This window comes from Sciurus carolinensis, chromosome 2 (assembly GCF_902686445.1).
Source record: "Sciurus carolinensis chromosome 2, mSciCar1.2, whole genome shotgun sequence".
Classification (NCBI taxonomy): Eukaryota; Metazoa; Chordata; class Mammalia; order Rodentia; family Sciuridae; genus Sciurus; species Sciurus carolinensis.
In genome coordinates, this window is record NC_062214.1 from 16,585,533 (window position 1) to 16,609,409 (window position 23,877).

Consider the following 23,877-nt stretch of genomic DNA (forward strand, 5'->3'; position numbering starts at 1 on the left):
GTATCCAGATGCTTTCCTATCAACTTCTTTCCTTTCTTGGACTTTAATTCCCTCTTAAAAATAGCCCATCACCCTGAGAATTCTTTTTTAGCAAAATCAACCAGGTATCGTGCATACCTGACTTCAGCAGAGCCAGAAAGTTACCCAGCTTCCTCATCTTTTCCCTGTTGTCTCGTCTTCACAAAACCCAGTAATCAGAGATATTTGTGATGTTTAAAACCTTTGCTAGCATAGAGGTGGAAGCATAGATTCAGATTTTCAAAGGTTTTCTCTACTGGGTGCCAGATACATGCAAAGCCCAAGTAAAGACAGAGAAACTTTTCAGCAAAAGGAGTCATTAAGTAGACAGGGGTAAACTGCCAACATAGTGAGATTTGCCTCCGATAAGCCACACTGGGGATAATATGCCCTTGGACAGCTGAGAGGCCACTGTGTTTTGTTCAAGAGTGCTGCTTTTAGGTATTGCATCCCCAAGAGCCAGCTTCCTTTCTTTACCGACAGCAATGATCACCAGCATGGGTTATGCATCCCCTGGGATTTACTTGGGTTTTATCAATTGCAATTAGATGTTCTTTATCTGTGACTTCTATTTTTGCTCTATATCTTCACAAGGAAAATTCTCTGAAGTAAAGCTATGAAATTGGGCCTGTCGCCAGCGAGAGTACTTTGAGAATGAATCATTAATCCCTTGTTGCCAAATTATGTTATTGCTGCCATTAAGTCATCCACATGTAAGCCTGATACGGGCCTTGCCCCTATGAGCAGGGTGAAGAGCTTTGCTCTGGGGCCTTGCCTGCCTTTATTCTAAAGACTGGGATGCACTCAGGCAGCGGGTTGCAAGGAGCCGTCACCGCAATCGCTGCAACCACAGTTTACAGACACACTTAGCCCAATTCCAAGGTCATGTCACCATTATGCCACAAGTGCAAAGAGTTCCTTTGAGTTTATCAAGCACTTTCACCTCCATTATTACATTCGATCCTTAGTAAAATCCCTGTGAATTCGGCATTTCTGCCCTATTGTACAAATGAGGCTATTGATTCACATCATGGTTAATAGATTTGATCAAGATCACACAACCAGCCACCAATGGCATCTGGATGTATACTCCCACTTCGGGTTTGAAACTCATTGCTTTTGACTGGTGTCATGGAACCAGAGCATTTGAACATCAGAAGAGACTGGAGGAGTTGTATAGTCCCTTCTACTTGGAAAGGGGAACACCGGGTCCCCAGACAGCCCCTTTCATGGTTGGTGACACATTTCCTGCCTTAGTGAGTAACCTGGGAAGGGGCAGGGCAATGGGGAGGATGAGAATCTCATCACTCTAAAGATGACAGGAAGGATTTTTCTCACCAAAAGCATGGGCATCACTGAAATTAAGGGCTGCAAGTTGAGATGAGGAGATGACGTCAAATGACAGAGAAGAAAGATCTGTGCCTCAAGAATGTGAAATGTTAATGGGTTAGCTAAGCATCCAGAAAGGCAAGGAAATAACATACAGAGACAGAGGAATGGTAAAATGAAGAGCTGGCCTTAAGACAGGCCTTGGGAACTATGTTCCATGCTTTGTCTGCATCAGGATGCAGCATTGAATGACCCTGGGCTTTAGCCTTAGCCAGATAGCTCTTCCTCATTAAAACATTTCCTTGTGCTGGTCCCTCATCTATCCCCGTCACTTCTACCCATTGATATTTGCTCTGATCTTTCAAGTTAAAAAGACCAAATCTATTCCATCTTTCAAAAGGGTCCTTTAGCTACTTGAAGGCAAGAATTAGATCTCATCCGAATCTCCCTTTTCTATGCTAAAAACCCTGATTCTGACACATGTACCTTCGAAGTCAGTGATCTTTGAACTTTAAAAGTTCATGGGCACCTGAATCATGCAGAGACCTTGCTAAACTACAGCTGCTGACTTAGTAGGCCTGAGGTGGAACTCAAGATTCTGTAATTTTAATAAGGTCCTAGGTAACACTGATATTCTGGTCATTGGACCACTTTTTTCTTTTTCTTTTCTTTTCTTTTTTTTTTTTTTTTAATGGGGATTGAATTCAGGGGCACTCGACCACTGAGCCACATCTCCAGCCCTAGTTTACATTTTATTTAGAGACAGGGTCTCACTGAGTTGCTTGGGACCTCACTAAGTTGCTGAGGCTTGGCTTTGAACTTGCCATCCTCCTGCTTCAGCCTCGCGAGCTGCTGGAATTACAGGCATGGGCCAACATGCCCAGCCATTGGACCACTTTTTGAGTGGCAAGTCTCCTTGCTCTGGAGATCCATCTTCAGTACTTGAGTCCACAACTCAACAGGACTCACAGGAGTGGTCTGACAGACCACCCTGCAGAGCTGAGCAGACAAACCCTGCCCTTGTTAGGTCTCAGGAATCCCTAGGGAAAATCAAGCTTGTTTGGTGGTAAGGGAGGAGGCAGGAGGGAGACAAAACATGGTGCCTTGGCCCATATGCGGAGCTAAGATAGAGGGAGAAAAGCAGCCTTCAAGGAAACAAGAGCCATGACTTGGGGCACTGGGTTTCCATACATAAGAGTAGATAGCACAGTGAAAGTGACTGGGCTGGAGCTAGGAGGGGAGAGGATCCTAAGCCACTATAGCTTTAGGCAAAAGAGTAGAGGGTGGGAGGCAGCTACTGCTCCTTGAGCAGCCTAGCTCAGCCTTTTGGAGTGCTCAGAGCTCAGAGGGCACAGCTGGCTGGGGCATAAGCTCAGTCCCACAGCCTTATGTTGGAGACAATATTCTCCTCTCAGGCAAGTTGTGCTCAATGATTATTTTTGATGATCCCATCACACAAGGGACTTGATAGAGCCGTAAAGCTTCTCTAATGGGATCCATGATCACCTGGTACCTAGTTGCCAATTCTGATTTCCTTGGATTTTTCTAGGCCTTCTGGAAGACAGAGAAAGAAGTTCCATCCAAATCCCTCCCCTTCTCCAAGTTCTCACATTCCCAGTCACTGCTTTATAGTTAGAAGTCACCAATGCCAGAGACAGGTCCTTTTAGGGACTGGGGCTGATGCTAAGCCAGACTTTCATGAAAAGGGTTGCTTAGGGTAAAAGTAATCCAGATACCATCTCAGTTTCTACCTCTTTGAAAATCCTCCCTTGGATTTTTGGGTCACAGTCAGATAGCCTTCTACGTGGACTCTGCTGGCAGACCCTCCCTCACCAGGAAGCCCCATCATTAACCACACCTGGTATGCTTCTCGTTACCCCCAATCACAGGGTTCCCTCCACTCCACTGCACTTTAGGATGTGAGCCCTGTGGACACCCCTCCTGCCGTGGGAGCTGAACTATCCAACCTCTGTTGATTCCTCTCTCCTTTCTCTCAAATATAGGAGCCACACGTGAAAGCAATCTGGCCTTTGATCTTAGAGCCATTTCCTCTATATGTATAGCACCTTTGCACTCTGTTGCCTTCCTTTATGAACAGAGGCACACATCCCCAGAGATGGGAGAAAATTCCCTTAAAGAGTGCTTAAGTGAAAGTTGACTTTTCCACATCCCAGGGCATGTTGACATTCCTGTATCTGAAGACTGGTCAGACCAGTCAACCATGGCTCCTCCTAATAATCTCATTGTTAGTGTCTGTGCATTCAGCTCTAAGGCCTGTTAAACCATGGGGCTAAACCACGGGGCTCTGGCTTTTCAGATGGACTCCCCGATTTCCCTTGGATATTTCTCTGTGAGTCCATTCTTGGTTTAATGGTCACTGCTGAAGGTGATTCTGTTTAGGAACATCTTGGAATTGCGGGGGAGAAGGGAAATCTAATACTTATCAACATCTTCACCTTTCTTTGGACATGGAACTTGAGTCTACCCTGGGAACAGCATTTGGCACCACTGATCATTCCCTCCTTCTTGAAACCCACTTCTCTTGGTTCTAGGATGCTACACTTTCCCAGGTGTTCTTCCTTCCTATCTGCACATTCCCTATGTTTCCTGTGTACCTTTATCTTCTTCTACCTCTCACCAAATACTACAGCCCCTCAACTCTCTATTCTGAGACTGTTTCTCTTTTTCCATTTTGTTCCCTCCCTGGATGACCTCATCAATTCTCATGCTTTGAGTACCATCTATGTACATATGACTCACACATTTTTTTACATCAGATCTCTTTTCAGAGCTCTCAACCTGCATTTTTAGCTATCTAATTTTTTTGGAGTATCTCTCAGGCTTAAATTGCCTTAACCACACACACAGTTTCCTTCTAAAGCTATTCTTTATCCATTGTTTCTAGAACCCATAAATAACACCATCATCTATACTGTTATGCAAACTATAGACTTGTGGTCTCCTGGATAGTTCTTTCTCCTTTATTTATTTCCCTTACCCTATCTATCAATAGATTTTTGTCTATGTCTGTTTTAGGGAGTTATGTCTTTTATTATATCACCACTTCCATTGCTTGAGTCTAAGCAACTATTCTCTCCCACCTGGATGCCTGCAGTGGTCACAGAACTCATCTCTCCATTCCCCTTTGGTTCCACCTTGAAGCTGGAATAATTGTTGTAAATACAAATCTGACCATATCACTGCTCCATGAATAACACTAAAATGACTCTCTGTGTTTCTTGGGCTACAGAGCAAAAAATTTCATGGTGGCCTATAATGTCCCTTGTGTACTGGTTCCTGATGCCCTTCCCAGATTTTCTCTGAGCCTGTTCTCCTTGTTTTCTCACTCTTATTATACTACATATATTTTTTTAATGTACCAGATTCCTTGCCCTGACACACAGTCTTGGTCAAAACTTTTTCCTCTGCTGCTCCCATGTGCTCTTCTCTCTCTTCCTTTGCTTAGTTATATCCTTGGAGCTCACCCTGCTGGACACTGTCTCCCAGAAGGAACTCCTTTCCCTTCTATGCACATTCTAAGTATCTTGTGCCTCTCTGTTCACCCCTTAATAGACTTGAAAGTTTTCTGTTGCTGATTTCTAGCTTATTCATTGTATCTCACTAACCCCAGTCACCACTAACTGTCAACCCTTTGTGGACAGGTGCTATGCCTGTTTTTCTCACCAAATGCCTGGTATACAGTGGGTGCTTATAATCATTTACTGAAGGAATGAAACATGAATCTCATTAGATGCAAGCTGATATCAGTGCTTCTAGAGTAAGAACATCCTCTACAGGGGGTTCTTCACCTTTATACCCCCAGACTCTAGAACAGGAGTGTAGTAGGCACTAAGCAAAGTATAGTTATATCAATGAGTAAGTGCTCCAGAGCCAACCTTTGCTCCAAATTCAAATAAAAAGACTCCAGTATTGAGGGACTTGTGATCTGGGGTGCTCTACCTCCTTTGAGCTTGGTACATGATGGATTAGCCATATCTCAGAAGTCATGCTTCTAATCTGAGAAATGGAGGCTACCAAGGAGCCACTCAGAACTAGCCCTTGCTCTGAAATGTGAGACTGGCCCTGCTGAGAAGGTGGTTGACCAGGTCCCCTAGAGAATCTGTAGGCTGTAGATTGCCAGAGTCTTCTCAGACAGCCCCGGGATTTGATGAGTTGATATTGCCTTTAGATAGTGAAAAGGAAGAGTAAATTCTCATCTAATAGTGCTTCCAGAAGAAGGTTCTCTGACCTTTTGGACCACATGGTTAGGCACACAGCACATGGATGCTTGGTAGCAAAATAATGCCTGATTGAATTAATAAATAAGCAAATAAGTCTGATCCACATACCTTTATATCACTCCATAATCAGCTGCTAAACAATTCTGAGGGAGACACATCCTAGACACTGGCATTAGATGAGCAGGCTATAATCTCTATTCATGAACTTAACCATTACTACTAGGGAGACTTGACTAGTAAACTGAACTCTTCCAAGTTATGGCAATATGGAGAAAATTGTGAGAAAGGAAACACTCTACACTCTGAAGCCCAAAGGAAAGGTATATCAATATGCTGGAGGGCTGTTCTTAAACATAAGCAAGTTTGGGGGAACCAAAACCAAAGCTTAAGAATATTAGCATCCCTAAACTCAAGACCCAGCCAGACTCTGTGAACACATGACTAAAAAGGGAGAAAACTCAATTTAATTCCATAAGAACAAATGTGTGTGGGCAGAAACATCATCCCTTTAGCTAAACACTGAGAAACTACTAACATTTAGGGAGCCCCTATTATGAGTTAGGCTCTCTGCTAACATGGGAAAACAAAGATAAACGAGGCATAATCTTGCCTCTGAGGAGCTTGCAGACCGGTGGAGGAGACAGATGTGGAAGCAAATAACTAATAATATCACTACATTGTGGTAAGAGATATTGTGAGCTATGTAAGAAATGTTATAAAGTATTATCAGAATTTAGAGGAGAGAGAAACGCTCCCAGGGGTAAGAGAAACCAGAGAAGTGATACTGGTTGATGAAGAATGAGCTGGTACTGATGTGGCAGAGTAGTAGGGATGACTTAGGAAAAAGATGCTTTGGACTTTAAGCTGCCTCACACAAACATGGCACCAGTGGGAATATAAAGTAGGAGAACATTGACTTAGGGTGCTGGTAACCTCTGGACCACTCTCCAGAATATCTGAAACAGGAAGCTACCTTCAATCCCTAGTACCATGCTTAGGCTGGGCTTCGGCATTCTTTGGTTGCTTATTTTGCTATGGCATAACCAAATGGTTGTTGTAGGAAGATGGAGTCTGAGGAACATGGGGCCTTGAACATTGAATTTGAGGTTTCTGACCATTGAGGCCTAAACTTGGCAGACTACACTTGTGGAATCCTGGCCCTAACTTCATCAACCAAGTGGCCTCCGGCACGCCCCTTGGTTTTCTTATCTATAAAATGAGAAAACCAATATCTACCATTGGGAATGTTTGACCAAGCTAGATCCATGAATTCCCCAGCCCAGGGCTAAGGATACAGTAAGTAGCCAGTTTCCCACCTTCCTCTATCAGGGGTTGAGTCCACACGTTGTCCCTCAGTAGAACATAGCATTAGCTTAAATGCTAAAACTTGGGATGAACCCAAGGCACTTCCCTTTAATGTACTAAATTTTTACCCTGTTATTTGTTTCACATAAGAAATAAAGCAAAAACTCTTTTCATCTTTAAAATTCTAGTGGTTTTAATTGTGTTACCTTAACATAAAGCCGTTCTTTTCACCATTTATCAGAAAGAATAAAACAGAGTTAGGAATAATTCTGTGAACCCAAGAACCAAATGGTGGTTCCAAAGTTTGATCCCAGTTACAAAACAGTATAAGGAACAAAATCTTCCTCTTGAGTTTACCAGAGGAAAAGGATGCTCTGACAAAGCAGTTATGGAATCTTGGGAATCTCAATGTCACAACCTGTCAGTTTCTTCATCTTCAAAAGGGTCTGATGGGACAAGGTGTACGAAGCTCCTAGCACAGTGCCTGGCACCTAGTTAGCTCTCTGTAAGTGGAAACAGTTGTCATGATGATATTGTCTGATCACATATGGAGCTTTTACAACATCTTCCTCCTTCCCTTTTCCTCTCCAAGGCGCCTCCACCCAGAACTCTAACACTGTGGAGCCAGAGAAGCAGGTGGACAACACGGTGAAGATGGCGGGCGTGATCGCTGGCCTCCTCATGTTCATCATCATCCTGCTGGGTGTGATGCTCACCATCAAAAGGAGGTGAGTGTCCGACTCTGCCCTGAAGACTCTGCTGACCCTAGGTGATCCCAGTGCTATGACTGCCCTGCATGGCCAGGTCATTGTTCTCTTGGTGCCTGTCCAGCAGGGATCTTATGACTGTTGAGGTCCTGAAATACTTGAGGCAGCTGTGGCTCCTTGTGTTGTTATTGGAAGAGTGTGTTCTGCCTGCTTGACAAGTGGCCCTGAGAAGGCCAGTTTCTCATGGGGCCAGTGATTCCTATGGGGAGAACACCTTGTTGTGCCTTTGGACTCTGTATCATGAAATGAGTCTTCTTGGAATTAACTGTTCTGTTGTCATCACTCAGATTTCTAAGATAGCTGGGGAGGACCACAAAGATATATGATCCCAGAAATAGAGTTGCGGGAGAGTAATGCTCCCCTTTTATACCATCAGGTCAAGTAGCTGCATCCCAAACTGCCCTCAAACTTCTGTGAGAGTTCCCAGAGACTCTTCTACCTCACACTCCTTCTGACTGCATGTCTCCTGTCTCACAAAACCTTCCCAGTTGGTTGTTGCTGCTTGGTATCTCTCATCAGGATGCTTCCCTGGGCACATCTGGCCACCTAACTGTTTTCTCATAATCTGTATGTGTTTCTCCAAATTGCATTGCTGATAAAAAGCAAGGGTGCAGTTGCCTCCCTTATTTCCAAGACCCCAGCATCTTCTGTTTAAAAGAAATTTACAAGGCTTGAGGATTATACTAGGGAATTTCAGAGAGGGGGAGGAAATACAAAGGATGACTGCCAGCTAGCAGTGTCCTGAGTGCTATGGGTTATTCCTCTAATAAGGAGTCCTCCTGATCACATCTCCTTAGCTGCTGCCTATCACCACATGGCCATGCCTGCTTGCCATCTCCATGTCTTCCCAATTTCATCTCCTATCTCCAATCTTAGTCTCTACCCTCCCACTCCTGAGTCTGCCAGAGCCAACAAAGCATTTATCTACATTATAACATGTACCTGGACAACATACCCTGCCCCCAGGAAATAGTCATTTTACAATATTAACCAAACTAACACCTGAGCCTAAAGCTCTTGTGGTTGCACAGAGTTCTGGATGACCCCAAGAACAAGGTCCAGGACTCACTTCCATCTACAGGAGGAAAGATGCTTGAGAGATTTGTTACCCACCAGAACAGAATGTTCCAGAGGCTAATTCCAGCTTCTACCTTAGCAGCATAAATGCAGATTTTTTTTTTCAAAAAAGCAATGTTCCTATCTCCAGTTATCAGTGATTCAAAAATACTGGGTTTTACACCATGCTTGCAAACATGTAGGCACCAGAACTTCCCTCTGTCCTTCCCTCACCATTCTGCTTAGAATCAGCCAGTCCCTCCTCTGACAGGATAGCTCAGGGCAAGAACCTCATTCTTTCTTACACCTTTTATCTAATACCATTACTTTTTTTCCTCAAGCTCCCAGCAGGATGGCTGAAGAGTTAAGGTTCTCATCCAGCCACAGATTTCCCTGTTGGAGAGACTGGGGAGGAAGGGGAGGGACTATTTAAACACTGCGGACAAGGAGCCCTCAAAGGGCTAAAAACCACACTGCATTGTCATTAGCTCATGGTGGTAAAGTACCAACCACCATATTGTCCATCTCAGGGAAGAGTCAGGTGCGTTACATGAAGTAGAATATGAGCTTTGATTTCTCTGTGGAAAGAAAGCACATTGCACATAAGAGATCTTTGCCATGTTTCTTAGTGTCATGGACATAGTAGAGGCAGAAGGGAATTTGGTATTGTCTACCTGGAAACAGTGACCAATTTAATAGAAGTGAATATCTCCTCGACATACCTGGAGTTTCCTCGTTCTTTGCTGCTGATTTGTAAATCAGATATGCTCTTCCAATTTTGCTCTTTCTAAAGCCTGGCTTAACCCACATCACTGTCGTCTGTAAGCTTGTGAAGAAATTTCACTTCCTTCTCAACAGCTATTTCTGAAATGTGTGACTTTCTGGGAGGGAGGAAAGGGCTCTCTGTTTCCAGGGTGGGAGCGAGTATGAAGCGAGTCTTTTGTGTAGTTTTAACCTCTTCCAAATATCTTTGTCATTTCTCACTTCTATAAAACCCTCTTCCTCAAACTCAACCAAGGGTGTCACATGATCACCCTGTCTTCCCAGGAAGCAAAACTCAGACATCATGGCAGTGTGCGTGGGGTGGGGATACTGGGCAGTGTTTGCATTTACAATATCTTTTGAGAAAGTGAAACATTTTCTGACCTAGTTGATAGGACAGTTTACCAATGGGTTTAGGGAGGAGCACAGGATAGAAGGAGGCAGAACAGGGAAATTAAACATAGGTCCACTTAATCTACAATGTCCTCATGTGTCCAGAGATGTCTCAAAGGACAGATAAGGGCAGGGTGAGCTCCTCTGCTTCTGTGCACATCTTTCAACCCCAACCCGATATATAAATACAGGGACATGTCAGGCAGTTCAGTTCACCGCTAGCTCACTGCTGGCCACACTGCTGTCCGTAGCTAGAAGGAAGAGATATTAAAGGAAAAGAAACCTCCAACTAATAGACGAACCACCAAGACTCGGGATCTTCATGTCAGCGTCCCCTCAGGGTCCCATCGTCACCTGAAGTTCCTGGATCCTGGAGTTCTTATTGGTGGTATGCCTGCTGCATTCCCTCCACTGGCTTGAATTTTCTGGGGTCTTCTCCTTGCCCTCCATGGGTGTGGGCACAGCTGCTCTCTCTTTTTTCTCTTCCTGATAGATTCAACTGACTCAAAGTCTCCCTAAGGCTACAGCCCCAGAGGTTTCCAGGAAATGTAGACGTCCCCAGTGGCTCCATTTCAAGGGCTTGCCATCATTGGTGTTAGGACTCCCTTCCCTTCTCCAGAGTCTTTCTTTTCCTCTTAGGGGTTTCCTTTTGTGACACAGAACTAGAAAACAGGTAGAGAAGGACTTGTAGTACAAAGGACTAAGGGAAGGGCTTAATGAAAGAAGCTAAAACTAATTTATGTTTAGAGGTTGGAAAAAAGAGAAGGGCAGAAGAGACAGAGGAGAGGATTCAACAAAGCCTGAGAAGGGTTTTGTTCTTGCTTGCATTTGTTGTGTAATAAGGGAGAGGGTCTCCAAAGACTAAAGGCCAAAGGGATATGAGTGCTCATGGGCTACTTAAATGAGACACCCTGATAGTTTACAAAGGATGTGGGTTAAATTTCAGATTTTTTTTTTTGTATGACCCTTGACTGTTTGGACTAGGCTTCTTTGAATGCAGGACCATACATACAGGATTACATGGAGATACACAGGATTATATGAGCATTTTAAGACAGGAACCAGGAACCCTTCTCTGATACAGTTAATGACCTTTGGAGTTTTAGCCATGTCACTGTCAATAATGGCTCCTCTTTTCTCCTGAATCTGTTGATCACATGTAGACCTTGGAATGTTCTAGGATGGGTACCAACATGCAGTAACAAATACCTCCTTTTCACAAGTACCATTTTGAATCCTGACATAGAGAGATCCTCATGGCTGGCTTGGTCCTATGGTCCTGAGTGTCCTTCACTTCTCACCTTCTCTACTTAGGTAGTTGACAGCCTCCCCAACAGAAATTGGCAGCCAAGAGGGTATTGGGTTTCTTTAATGCAAGTTAAGGTGGAATGCTCCAAATCTTTGTGCCTTAACCAATCTTGATGGTTGAAGGTGCTTATGGGTCACTCATATATGAGAAACATACTTCAATGTTTGTGAGATGTGAAATTATATGCATATGTTCCCAAGTTTCAATTTCATGCCCCCTGGATATACTTTCTGGAGTCCCATGATCCCCCAAAGTTTCAGACCATTCGCTTTTGGTAAAGGAAACACTTGAGCCAGGAGAAGCTGGATTCTTGTAGATCTGTGCCCAAGGACTTGTCTGAATCCTACAGTCACCTCTCCATCTCTTCATACTTTTCAAATGAGAACCAGACAAGTTTTGAGGAGATATTTTAAAGTCAGTTAGAAGTATGGTTCTAGCCACTCTCTCTCTCTCTCTCTCTCTCTCTCTTCTCTTCTCTTCTCTTCCTCTGCTTAGCTCTGGCTGGTCAAGACTGAACTTTTTCCAACCATGCTTTGCCTGTCCACATAGTAAGTTTTCCAAGAGTCTTTTTGGAATGTCTTGGGTTTAAATATGAGAATCTACTCTGAGATATGTATGCAACTCAGTGTATATTGATTCTTTGTGCTTTCTATATGCCCTCCAGTAACTCCCAGTCTAATGGATGCTGACCCTTTGTAACTGAAGTGGGAATCTAAAACACTGTGTCCAATTTCTACAGTACTGTTGATTTGCTGGTGGCCATGGAGATGCCACTTAACAAATCCCATTCTTTACTTTCTCAACTGTGAGATGCAGCCAACCTTAGAGGGCTGTTTTGGAGATCAGATGGGCTAATGTTTGGAATGAAAATGCACAATATCAACAGGGGCACTCCATCACACATGACCATAACTGTATCAGGCCAACTCCACGCCCATCACTAACATGCTAACAGCAGTGTTGCAATTAATGTTTACACATTGACCTTATATTTCCATTTGCATGGCTGCCATATTTTGATTATAATCCAGAGCCCATACTGTAGCTTCTATGCTATCAGTCCAAGGAGACAAGGAAAGTAAGAAAATCATAGACCAGGAAACAGGTAGCTCAAATTCAGGTACCACTTTTTCTCTCTGGGCTTATTTTTCCTGACTTCACACTACTCTCTGGGCATGTGTTTCCCTGAATGAAATGTCCTGACATTTTTCTTCACCTACAAAATTCTATTACCCTCTAACCTGTACTCACAAAGTTTTCCAAGTAGAACTCCCAAGTATTACCTCCTGAGCAAGGTCTTCCCATGAACTTCCCCTATAAGGAAGACCCATGATGCTCTGGCACAAGGCAGCCACCACAGTAGGTACACAAGCCTTCTCCTGTGTCTTTATCATAACACCCAGTGGTTGTCATTTTGTAGGCTTGAAGATGGGAATGGCCTAGGAAGGTGGGGTCTGCTGCTTCAGTTCTCTCTCACTAGTGTCCTATTCCTCTGTGTCATCTGCCTTGAAAAATCCCCCAAGTGTTTCACAAGTCAATATCATTGCCTATTCATCAACCTGCTCCCAATCTGACATCCCCAGCTCCTCATCAGGCATTCCCTTCCATCCTGTTCATCACCCTGAATTCTTCTAAGTCTACATCTTTGCAGTTTCTTACTCATAGTTCCTCCTCTCCCTCTCTTTCTACACTGCCTCTTCACTGGAGCAGGGCCTCCATTTCTCTATTGCATGAGCCTCCACACTGGCCTCTACTCAAACCTCTTTCCACACTGTAGCCAGAGTAATGTGCCAAAAATGAAACTCACACTCCCAAACCTGTTGTCTAAAATCCTCCAATGGTTTCTCTTCCAGTACAATAAGGTTCACTGGGTGGAAGTGAGGGAAGGGCCTATGTTCAAGTCATCTGGGAAACATTGTTGAGCTATGCCATCCCTCTGCTCACAGAGCTTCTGGCAGGTCTCCTGATGTCACCCCTATTCCTGTAGTTTTATTTATGAACTTCCCTCTTTATTTAATGTTTGCATTCCTCAGCTCCATGTGACCAGATATTACCTATGTTGAAGACCTAATTCTAAAGTCACTTTCTCCAGTGAACCATTTCTGACCTATAACCTACGTGCAATCTCTCATAATCTGGACCCCTTCTGTGAGGATCTCAGTATGTTCTGCCTTACATTTGTCATTAGTAGTCACATCTTGTCTCCTCCACTGGGCCATCCACTGTCTATTCTAATTCATCCTTATCTCAAATGTGCCTTGAAGATACTAGGAATTTCCTAAAAGGATTCTGAATGGAATACCCCAGTGGATTTAAACAGATGGAGCCCAGGATTGACACTCTATCTCCTATACAAGAGAGTTTCACTCAGAACACAGACCCAAATATCAACATTCAGTGTCAGTGATATACAAAAACCTGTGATAGGAGGGTGGTAAGGCTGGAGAGCAGTCTGTAAAAGTTGTACCACAGCCTGAGACTTCAAACACGTAATCTATTCAGGGAGTAAAAGTAAAACTGTGAGAGCATCAGAAAAGCTAACTATTGGGTGAACTAGAAGGGACAGTACACATTATTGAATTAGTGTAAACTACAGATCAGAAAACTAAGACACATAGAGTTTAAGAAAATTAACTGAAGCACCTGACCAATAAGTGTCAGAGCTGGGTCTCAAGCTTGGGCATTCTGGGGAAGAAGTCTATACTCTTAACCATCTAATCTGATTGGAAAATGAAACAGGATTTACTGAGATGCTAAATCATGTGGAATGATTTTGAATGGTTCATTGAAGTGGGAAAACAACCCAAATGAAATCTATCATCTTTCCTCACCTATTCTAACTCACTCCTTAACACACACCCTGCAAAGGGAAGCCTTCTCCTGTTTGCACCCATGTGGGCGGCCACTTGAGATAGAAACTGTGAAGTCCTCCTGAATGTGCTCACATTTAATCACCTGTTGACTCTGTGTTGGAATCACCCTTCACATTCGCCTCTTCTTTTCTATTCCCGTGATCACTGAGAACGTTACTTGTCTTGGCCTTTGCTACAGCTTCTAGGGTCACACGACCAGTTGGGTGTCTCTCCTCTGGCTTTCTCTTCACACTCTTGTCAGACTCACTCATCTAGAACAAGTATTTGACCACTTGGCTTCTTGGGTTTTCCCTATGACCTGTGGGACTGAGCCTGAGCTCCTTAAGCTTTTTCGGGAACTAGCCTTTCCAACATCTTGGCACTCTCTCCTTGCTAGCCCACCCACCCTGTCCACAAAACAGTTCCTTCTACCTAAGAATACTCTTCCCCCTACCCCATCTGGTTTCCTTTAATCTTTCTGATATAAATATCACAAATTCCAGTCCACTTTGCCTGCTTTCCTTCCCCATGCCTGCCTCCAGGTGTGACCCCTGTGTCTCCACATCATACCATTTATCTCCATGGAAGAAAATATAACATAGCAATGATTAACACAGTCTCCTAAGTAAGATTCACCAGATTCTAACACCTGCTATGCCACTTATCAAACATGTCAATTTGGACAAGTTATTTAATCTTGTTTTCTTTGTATGTAAAATAGGGACAATAAACTTATAGGGTTATACTCCCCCTCATTTACTTAGAACTGTACCTGGTACATAAGTGATAGCCTGCTATTTAACTGGTAGCCATTATTATCATCAGTTTTATGATTTTCTTCCTGGCTCTCATGTCAGACAAGTGGGCTAGATCAGGATCTCATTTGCACATGGGAGAGACAGGCATATAGGAGGTTTTTGCTGAATTAATTAATGGAAAGATGGATGCATAGATGGTGGATGGATTGTTGAATGGATGGGTAGGTAAGCTAATGGATGGAGAGGTGACTGAGTAGACTTATGTAATGGACTAATAGGTGAATCAAAGGAAAGAAGGAAGGAAGGAACAAAGGAAGGAAGGAAAGAAGGAAGGAAGGAAGGGAGGAAGGGATGGTTGGTTTATGAGATGGATGGATAGATTTACAAGATAGATGGATAGGTAGATGGTCAAATGGGCTGTTAGATAAAAACTTAGTCCTGTTAAAATGGTATAGAACATAGGTAAACTGTTCCTGAAAGCAATCTTGTCAGCCAGCTGAAATAAAGATTCTGCAATATGATTTATTAAGTTTAGTGTTATTGTTTTATTTTTATTTTTAAGCACAACTGTCCTTCTGCTCAGGATTTTTAGTTTCAGGCAATCTGTTACTTTCAATATCACTGTATCTCCGTAAATTCAGACCTTCAGTTAAAGTTTCTTCAAGGCTCAGAGAAAACATACATGTAAACTGTATTTTGGTCACAAGCCTATGATGCTTGCCCTGGTAGACTTTGAAGTTTAATTGGGAAAAGATACTCAATTAATAAATTTTTTTCTGTTGCCAATATTCTAGGAATTTCTTTGAAACCAGGTCAGGGAAAATGCTGGTTTTGGGCAACACCTGGATAACTCAGAAAAGCTACTTGGAAGAGGTGGTTGTGGTTTGAAGGTGAAGAGGGGGACATGCTGTCTGGAGGAGGTGACCCAGGCAGAGGTGAATCTTAGAGGTTGAGAGCAGAACACCTAGAGGGTCAGAGTCCTGAGTGCAGCCTGGGGGGCTTGAGGAGGGCTCAGGCAGTGAGGAAGTCCACCTTGGAATGGAAACTTTGCAACTGGTCCAAAGATCCACAAAACCTTTGACCTAGTGAGAAGTGACCTCTTAGAGCCCCAGATTCCTCAATTAAAAGTGAGCATAACAATGTCTGCTTCACAGGGCTGTGGGAGGATTAAGAGATAAGACCTGTGGCATCTCCAAGCCTGGCTCACTGTTGCTCCTGTTTCCCTGCCTCCTGGAAGGCAGCACAGTAGGTGAGACCGTGGGCTTCAGAGCCAGAATGCTGGCAAAGGTGGTGGTGACCCTTCAGCCAGCTACTTTACCTTCTTGCCTCAGTTTCCTCATCTGTAAAGTGAAGATGATGATGACAACTATCTGTTAAGGCAGTTGTAAAGAATGCACGAGTTAGTGTGTGATGAGACCCAAGAGCAACGCCCACACTAAGGAGGTCACTTTGTTCTGGTGACCAGAGTAAGTGCAGTAAATCTTACATCTGCGGATCAGGTGGGAACATACAAGTATCCATCCCACTTGTATTCCAAGTGTAGGGTAATATAACCTGATACTAGTTTAATGTATTTTACATGAAACACTATACATTATGTATCACCAAATTTGAATATAATTACTTAATCTCGATGGCCCCAATAACTATTGGTTAACTATTTCCTCCAAACTTGAGAAACCGGGACTCTGCTGTTTCATCACTTGCTCAAGTCACTAAATGTGGCTTGTAAATGATGGTACCGAGATGCCAAGCCTTCTCATCTTTCCACTGCTCGACATTTTTGAGCTGTCAGTCAGTCATCTGTGCCAGGTACTTGGTGCATGGATCAGGAAACAGAAGTGTACATGGAGGAATCAACTTGCCCAAGAAGTCACACTAAGCAAGAGAAAGAAAAAGAAATGGGATTAGAATACTGTGCTCTTGGTTCTCAGCCCAACATCTTAACAATATGGAGAATACAGGTATCATAGTCTGTTTTCTGTTACTATCACAAAATACCAGAAGCTAGATAATTTGTAAAGAACAGAAACTTGCTTCTCACAGTTCTGGAGGCTGGGAAGTCTAAGAATGTAATGCTGTCCTCTGCTTGGCATCTGGGGACAGGCTTCTTGCTGCATCATAGCATGGTGGAAGGCATGGTGAGAGCAAGCATGGGTCAGCTCAGGTCTCTCTTCCTCTTCCTATAAAGCAACCAGTCCCATCCCAGTGTCCCACCCTGATGACATTATCTGATCCCAGTTACCTCCCAAAGGCCTTACTTCCAAATGTCATAAGCATATGAATTTGGGGATTAAGTTTCAACATGAATTTCAGAGGGAACATTCAAACCATGCCAAGAGATATTTGTAAATCTTCATCAAATGGATCCTGAGCTTTCTGACCCTGAAAAATAACATTTCTAGGCATGGGACCAGCCTGTGATGAAGCACAGGAATGATCTTACAGTGGCAACCTGTGTGGCTGGTGAAGGGGATTTGATGACTTGCTGGGAGTTATTCCATTTCCATCCATTACAGTTCTGGGTTTTTCACTCTCTTTCATCATCCAGGACCACTGTTCATTTGGTCCAGGATATCGAATAGTTTTTCGGGTAGCCATGCCCCAGATCATCCTCCCAAGGAGACATGTGCTTCTGTCTTTATCTCTCAGAGTCACTTTACTTCTGAGGCTGTAGGGCTTGGGTTGGGCTTTGTTGATGGGCAAGAAAAAGCTAGAGGTAGCCCTGCCTTGAGGGCTTTAGTCACTTACTACTTGAAAGAGGATAATTTTTGGGCCCTGACTATGTGTTCCTACCTCTGGTTATGAAGACTATATCTTCTGATGACAAGTAAATGGGATAATGGTTGCAATTAATCAAATAATTCAAGAGAGGAGTCAGATGGATATTTTGGAACCTGAATTTTCTAGCAATTTTTTATCAATCCTCAAATGTATCTCTTATGATCAGCATACCAAGATCTGATGTGAAATAAAAACATTCCTATTTATTTTCTAACAACATCAGGCAGATTACAACAAAGGAAATATGATGGACTTCTTTGAGGTTTGTGATTGCTCAGAAGGCAACAGCTAGTGAGGGACATTAGAAAGAAATCGAAGGCAGTGATTTTCCAAGCTTTATGTGAAATCTTAGATGAAACTCCAATTTACAAAATAGATAAAAATGGAGATGGTCTAGTTTTTGTGGATGACATGGGAGCAACAGCACCACCTTCTCAATGTCCTTCTCCTCCATTACAATGAACCTGCTCTGTTGAACCCCTGAGATCCTGGGAACACAGTTTGAAAACTACTAATCTAGTTCAACATACCTAAACAACAGATGAGAATACAAAAGTACAGAGTTTATTCAAAGGTCTGTTCAGATTGAAAATTGGAATGCCTCCTTCTTATTACAGTGCTTATTCATGATGAGGCTGAATTTTGATGCCCTTCAGAAATGTAATAACTTGAAAAATGGCAATTATTTATTGTTCATGAATCTTTATGGAGGGGAGGGCTTAAAGGGAATGGCTTTTTTCTGTTCCATGATGTCAAGGGTCTCAGCTGGGCAACTTATTGATTGGGGATGGAATGGCTGGAGGATGGCTGGACGTTGCTTTCTCTTTAAGTCATCTCAGGGCCCTCTCCAATGTGATCTCTCCAGCATGGTGGCCTCAGGGAAGTTGAACTTCTTACATGGAGACCCGAGGTTCCAAGAGAATTCCAAAGACTTAGAGCTACAGTCTTCTTTTATACCTAGTTTAGAAAGTCCCAGAACATATAGAACATAATTCCTATAAGATGTCATTGGTCACACAAGGCCAACCCTGTTTCTGTGTGGGAGGGTACTGCACATGTGTCTGCACTAGAAAGTGGGAGTCATGGGGGAGCCATATTGGATGCTGCCTATGATTTCCTTGCTTTGGGAATGACCTTCCTAAATAAGATCTCATGTTCTTTCATCTGAAATAGAAAAGACCCAAGGAGTGATTGTGGTGTGGTTTAGATGGTAGGAACACTGTCGTGTGGGAGAATGGTAGACTAGTTTCAAGATGCCACAGAAAGCTGATTCAAGACAAAAATTCCATAATTACAAGGAAGCTAGTTTTAGTTGGCCATAAGGAAGAACTGTCAAACAGCAAAAACAGCCAACATGAAACTCAGCTTTCTCTGCATGAGGTAGTGAGTTTTCCTCTCATAGGAGATGTCTCTTTCATTTCTTCTGCCATTGAAATTATCTGATTCTCAGCAAAGATGACTGATAGAGAAACCTGCATCTCCTTGAGCTTAGGGATGCTAAAATAAAATGTGCATTTCTAAGAGCCAAGATTTCATATAAATCTAATTCTTCTTTGTTTGTCTTTTCTTTTTCCCCCTTTTTGGACATTTCCTTCATCTGACTGCCCATCAATATATAGAAGAAATGCTTATTCCTACTCCTATTACTTGTAAGTATCGAGCCGGTGTTAACTTTGCATCATGCCCCATAAGGGAACCTGTAGCATGCATTTCCTGCACCAACCAATTGTCTGTTGGTTTCTCATACCCTTCTGTCTAAGTCAAGTGTAGCCCTGGAGTTTTCTGTTTTACGTAGATGTTTTCCATTTGAAAATGCACTGTCATTGTTCAAGTCTGTTATGTTTCTACCATCTTAATCCCCCCCCCCCATTTCTGGAGTCAAGAGGGTCTGTTTCTCCTTTCTGAGTGCAATTTTCTAGTAAGGAGTCCCTGAATTCCAGCAAGAAAGGAATCAAATCCTCCAGTAGGACTTGCATACATAAGACAAAATCACAGATCTCTGAGTGTATTTGTGTCTTCTTGGGGGATTGTGTAGCCCAGGGGACTCTAATGTTAGAAAGGAGGCAATTGACTATTTCCACTATTTCAGGAAGACTGCAGGTAACCATGACTTTATCTAGACCCAATCCCACAGGTGAAAAAGCATGCAAGGTCTTTGCTTTGGGCTGGAATTATCTGTTTGGCATTTAGCATTAGTTATCTCACATTATCAGTTCCTTTTGTTTGGAGTTATAGATAGCTGCTGGCCTATCAAATTCTTTTTTGCACTTACTATGCAAAGGTGGTTGTTTTCCTTTTCTTTAAGTGATTATTTTTTTAAATTTTTTTATTTGTTCTAATTTGTTGTACATGACACTAGAATGCATTTATACATCTTGATAGATCATACATAAGTGGAGTGTTATTTTTATTAATAAACATGAGGATAAAGGAGAAAAACTCTATATGGTAGATCCTTGATGATTAAAAAGTTAGAAAACAATTGAAGGCATCCCACATTCTAATATGCATTTTCCATTTTGGGAAATTGAGATTCAGAGATAGATATGTGAACTTATCACACATCCAGCTAGCAGAAGAATGGGATTAAAACTCAGAAAACCTGGCTCCTAGGAAAGTGTATTGCCCACCACTCTATGTCTTTCCCTCAACCCTGGTACACCCAGCCTTGGGAGAGAGTCAGCGACCATCTGTTTACACCCTCAAGATGAAGATGGAGCCAGAAAAATAGCTGCCCATCCACCCTGGGTAATTAAGGGCCAAGCAATAAGCAGATAAGATCATGGTACCACTACCCTCATGTCATATAGGAAAAAAATGAACCCCCACCATCAATACTGGAGGACTGATTTCATCTGTTCATTGAGTCATTCATTCATTAATTCATTCAACAAACATGCATTGAATATGCACATTATGTTCCAGAATGTTCCAGACAGTGTAGACAGAGAAATGACTAGGACTTTGATTCTCACTCTTGTGGTGCTCAGGCCTATCTGAGAGGTCAGCATAAAAATCAAACAAGTGAAATGTTAGTTGAGAAATATGTACACATAACGTAGTAAAAGAGCCCTGAGTTGAGTAACTAGCTTTTCAATAATGTAGGAGACAGTCATCCCTGTATTTACAGAGGCATTTACCTACCAGTGGAGAAAAGAAAGATTCTGATTGGTGGGAACAGCATTTGCAAAGGCATAGAGGTATGAAATAATATGGTGTATTTTTTGCTTGTGATGGAAAGAGAATGACCTTTAGGACTCCTGCAGTTCTGCATTCAAGTCCTGTCACTTGCTCAGTGATTGTACAGTCTTGAGCAAGTTTCCTAAATGCTTTGAACCTCATTTCTCTTAACTGTAAAATTAGGATAATAGTGCCTAACTCATAAAGTTGTCTCAAAAAGAGAAGGAGATGAATTTGGAAAGTACCTAGCCCTAAACTGATGCTTTATGAAATGTTGGTTTCCTTGCTTCCACCTTTCAGAAACCATAAGGGGTGGTGGCAGTAATGGTGACCACAGGGAACCCCTCTGGTCTTCCAAGGGTTCTTATGGAGTCGATATTCCACAGCAGGTGTGGGCATGCAGTGACCCATCACAACCTCTGTGATTCTCACTTCCTCCTTCGGTTAGCCAGGGTAACTGCACTGTGCTGTCTTTGGATGCCCACTGCATGCTCTGCACTCTGCTGGGCTTCATGGTGGGATTGAAGGTGAGCAGTGTAGAAGCATAGGAGTCAGATATGCAGATGCTTGTAATTCAGATACATTGATAAACAAGGGCCTTTTAGTTGGTGCAAACATGGAGTTCTACATCACAGGCCCTAGAACGTGGAACTCATGCCAGCCCTGGAAAGCAGAGCATGTGAACGGGACACAGGGTTTCCATAACAAAAGTCATAATTCTGTATCCACCAGCCCCAAAGCACTCGGAGTGTTGTGTATTATGTTACCATTGAGCAATTCTCTGCAATATTCTGCCTTCTGTAGAGATATCTTATATGGTTAGATTTTCTTTGGAGCTCCATTCCCTGTCCCCAACCTCCAGAAAACACTTGCCAAAGAAGATGAACCACCTCAGCATTAAAGGGACTGAACAGATAAGGTATATTTAATCATCTGGACAGGAGGAAAGAAGTGGAGATTATCAGCACATGCCAAGTACCTTGTGCATACATTAGCTCACTAAGTCCTTATAATAGCCCAGGCTGATAGCTCCCATTATCCTTATTTAATGAGATGTTAAATTGTTCAGAGAAGGTAAGTCATTCTCCTAAAGCCACTCAGCAATGAATGTGAGGGGAGATGTATTTTCTTGGAAACAGACTTCTGGGGAGAAAAATGATTTGAAGTAAAGAGAATAAACGTAACTAGATACGTTGGGCTGAGGATGCTAGTGGAATTCCTGAACAAAATTTTTCCATGGAACTTAGAAATGCAGAGGTAGAGTTTGGGCAGGATGTAGATGTTAGGACCTTCCTCTGAGAGAGGACAGTTGAGAGCATAGGGTGGACGGAATCAGGAATCAGGACTGAAGAAAGATTAAAGGGCAAACAGGACTGAGGGCTGAGGGCCAGAAACTGACTGTGATTAAAAATTCAGAAGGGGAGAGAGCCAGCAAAGCAGACAGATGATAAGAAGAAAACCACAGGAACCAGGAGGAGAAAGCCACAGCAAAAGGAAGGATCGGTTGACCCTTACAGATGCTGCAGGAGACAGAGGCTAAGGGCTGGGGCACAGCCCAGACATTCAGACAACAGAAGTCACTTCTGCAGGTTATGGGGTGAGGTTGGGAGAGGAAGCCATCCTGCCTGAGGATCATGAGGAAGGTCCCTTTTTTTTTTTTTTTTTTATAGCTGTTGGCCAAAAAGCAGAGGAGAAAGATGCGATTGGTTACCTGAAAGATCAGAAAGTGCTGGACAGAGGTATAGATAGAGTGGAAGAGCCTGTGGGGAAGGACGAGGCTAGAGATGCTGGACAGGAGGAGACTATGGGAAGGAGGATCTGGGGGCAGCCTCAGAGGGGAGGAAAGATGGGTCTAACGAGAACTTAGGATTGAGAGGGAGGCATGGAAATGAAGAGAAAGGAACAGAAAAGAAATGATGACCTGTTTAGTCAGCGTTTCCACTATTGTGACCTAAAGACCTGACAAGAATAATTAGAGGAGGAAAACCTTATTTGGGGGCTCACAGTTTTAGAGGTCTAAGTCCATAGGCATCTGGCTTTATTCCTAGGGGCTTGAAGTGATGCAGAACAATATGGCAGAGGAGTGTGGCAGAGAAAAGCAACTGGGGACATGGCACCAGGAAGCAGAGAAAGAGCCCTCCTCATCTCGACACAAAGGCACACACCCAGTGACCCACCTCCTCCATGCACACCCTACCTGCCTACAGTCACCCCTCAGTTAATCCCTATCAGGGGATAAATGCACTGACTAGGGTAAGGCTCTCATTACCCAATCATTTCACCTCTAAACTTTTTCACATCGACTCACATGAGCTTTTGGGGGACACCTCATATCTAAACCATAACATGATCTCCAGGATCCCTAGATTTGAAGGGGGTCCAAATGTAGGGATCATGGGGTACCTTAAGGGGAATTTTGAACCCTTGTTACTCAGCATGTAGACCAGAGACCAGCAGCAACGTGGTAAATGCAGCATTTAGGACCCCAGCTCAGACTTCCCGAATCAAAACCTACAACTTAACGAGATCCCCCAGTGATTCATTTTCTCATTAACGTTTGAGAGGCAATGACTTAACCAGTGTCCCCATTGTCCCTCTATAGCATAGAAAAAGTTACCTCCTCAATGGGGTTGGGAAATACATGGTCCCTCATAAACCCCAAAATAGTCCATGAAAGAGGAAAGTTCCATCATAGTTTGGCTGACCAATCTCTTTGGTGAACTCAGAGTTTATTCATTAAACACCTGTACACGGAGTGCCCACCATGCACCTGGTACCACTCAAGGTTCTGGGGATTTAGGAGTTGGCACAAATTAAAACCTCCTCCCACATGGAACTTTTTAGTGTGAGTCATAGAAAGTAAACAACATATATAATAAAAATGAATAGTAAGCGAATTATTGGAAGCAATAAGAAGAAAAGTAAATAAACCAGGGAGAGAGGATATCTTGAGTGGAGAGGAGGAGTGGAAGAATTTTTATTTCCTTAAAACAAAGAGGACACTAAGTACTCTCCCTGAAATGATCTATATACAAGACCAGGAGTCCCAAACATTTTCTGTAAGAAGCCAGACAGTAAATTTTTTGCCTTTGCATCTACTCAGCTTTGATTTTGTACCGTGAA

The 23,877-nt window shown here is 43.0% G+C and overlaps 1 protein-coding gene across 8 annotated transcripts in view; it reads left to right on the forward strand.

Moving 5' to 3' along the window:
- The window catches only part of Ptprt (protein tyrosine phosphatase receptor type T), a 1,023,334-nt gene that overhangs the window by 857,960 nt on the left and 141,497 nt on the right, over nt 1-23,877 (forward strand). For 5 of the 8 annotated variants that reach the window (XM_047539644.1, XM_047539637.1, XM_047539640.1 and 2 more), the window contains 2 exons: nt 7,486-7,621; nt 19,194-19,223. In XM_047539644.1, coding sequence (XP_047395600.1) covers nt 7,486-7,621; nt 19,194-19,223 — 166 coding nt within the window. The remainder of the gene's footprint in view (nt 1-7,485; nt 7,622-19,193; nt 19,224-23,877) is intronic. The other 3 variants (XM_047539639.1, XM_047539642.1, XM_047539643.1) reach the window with 1 other exon arrangement.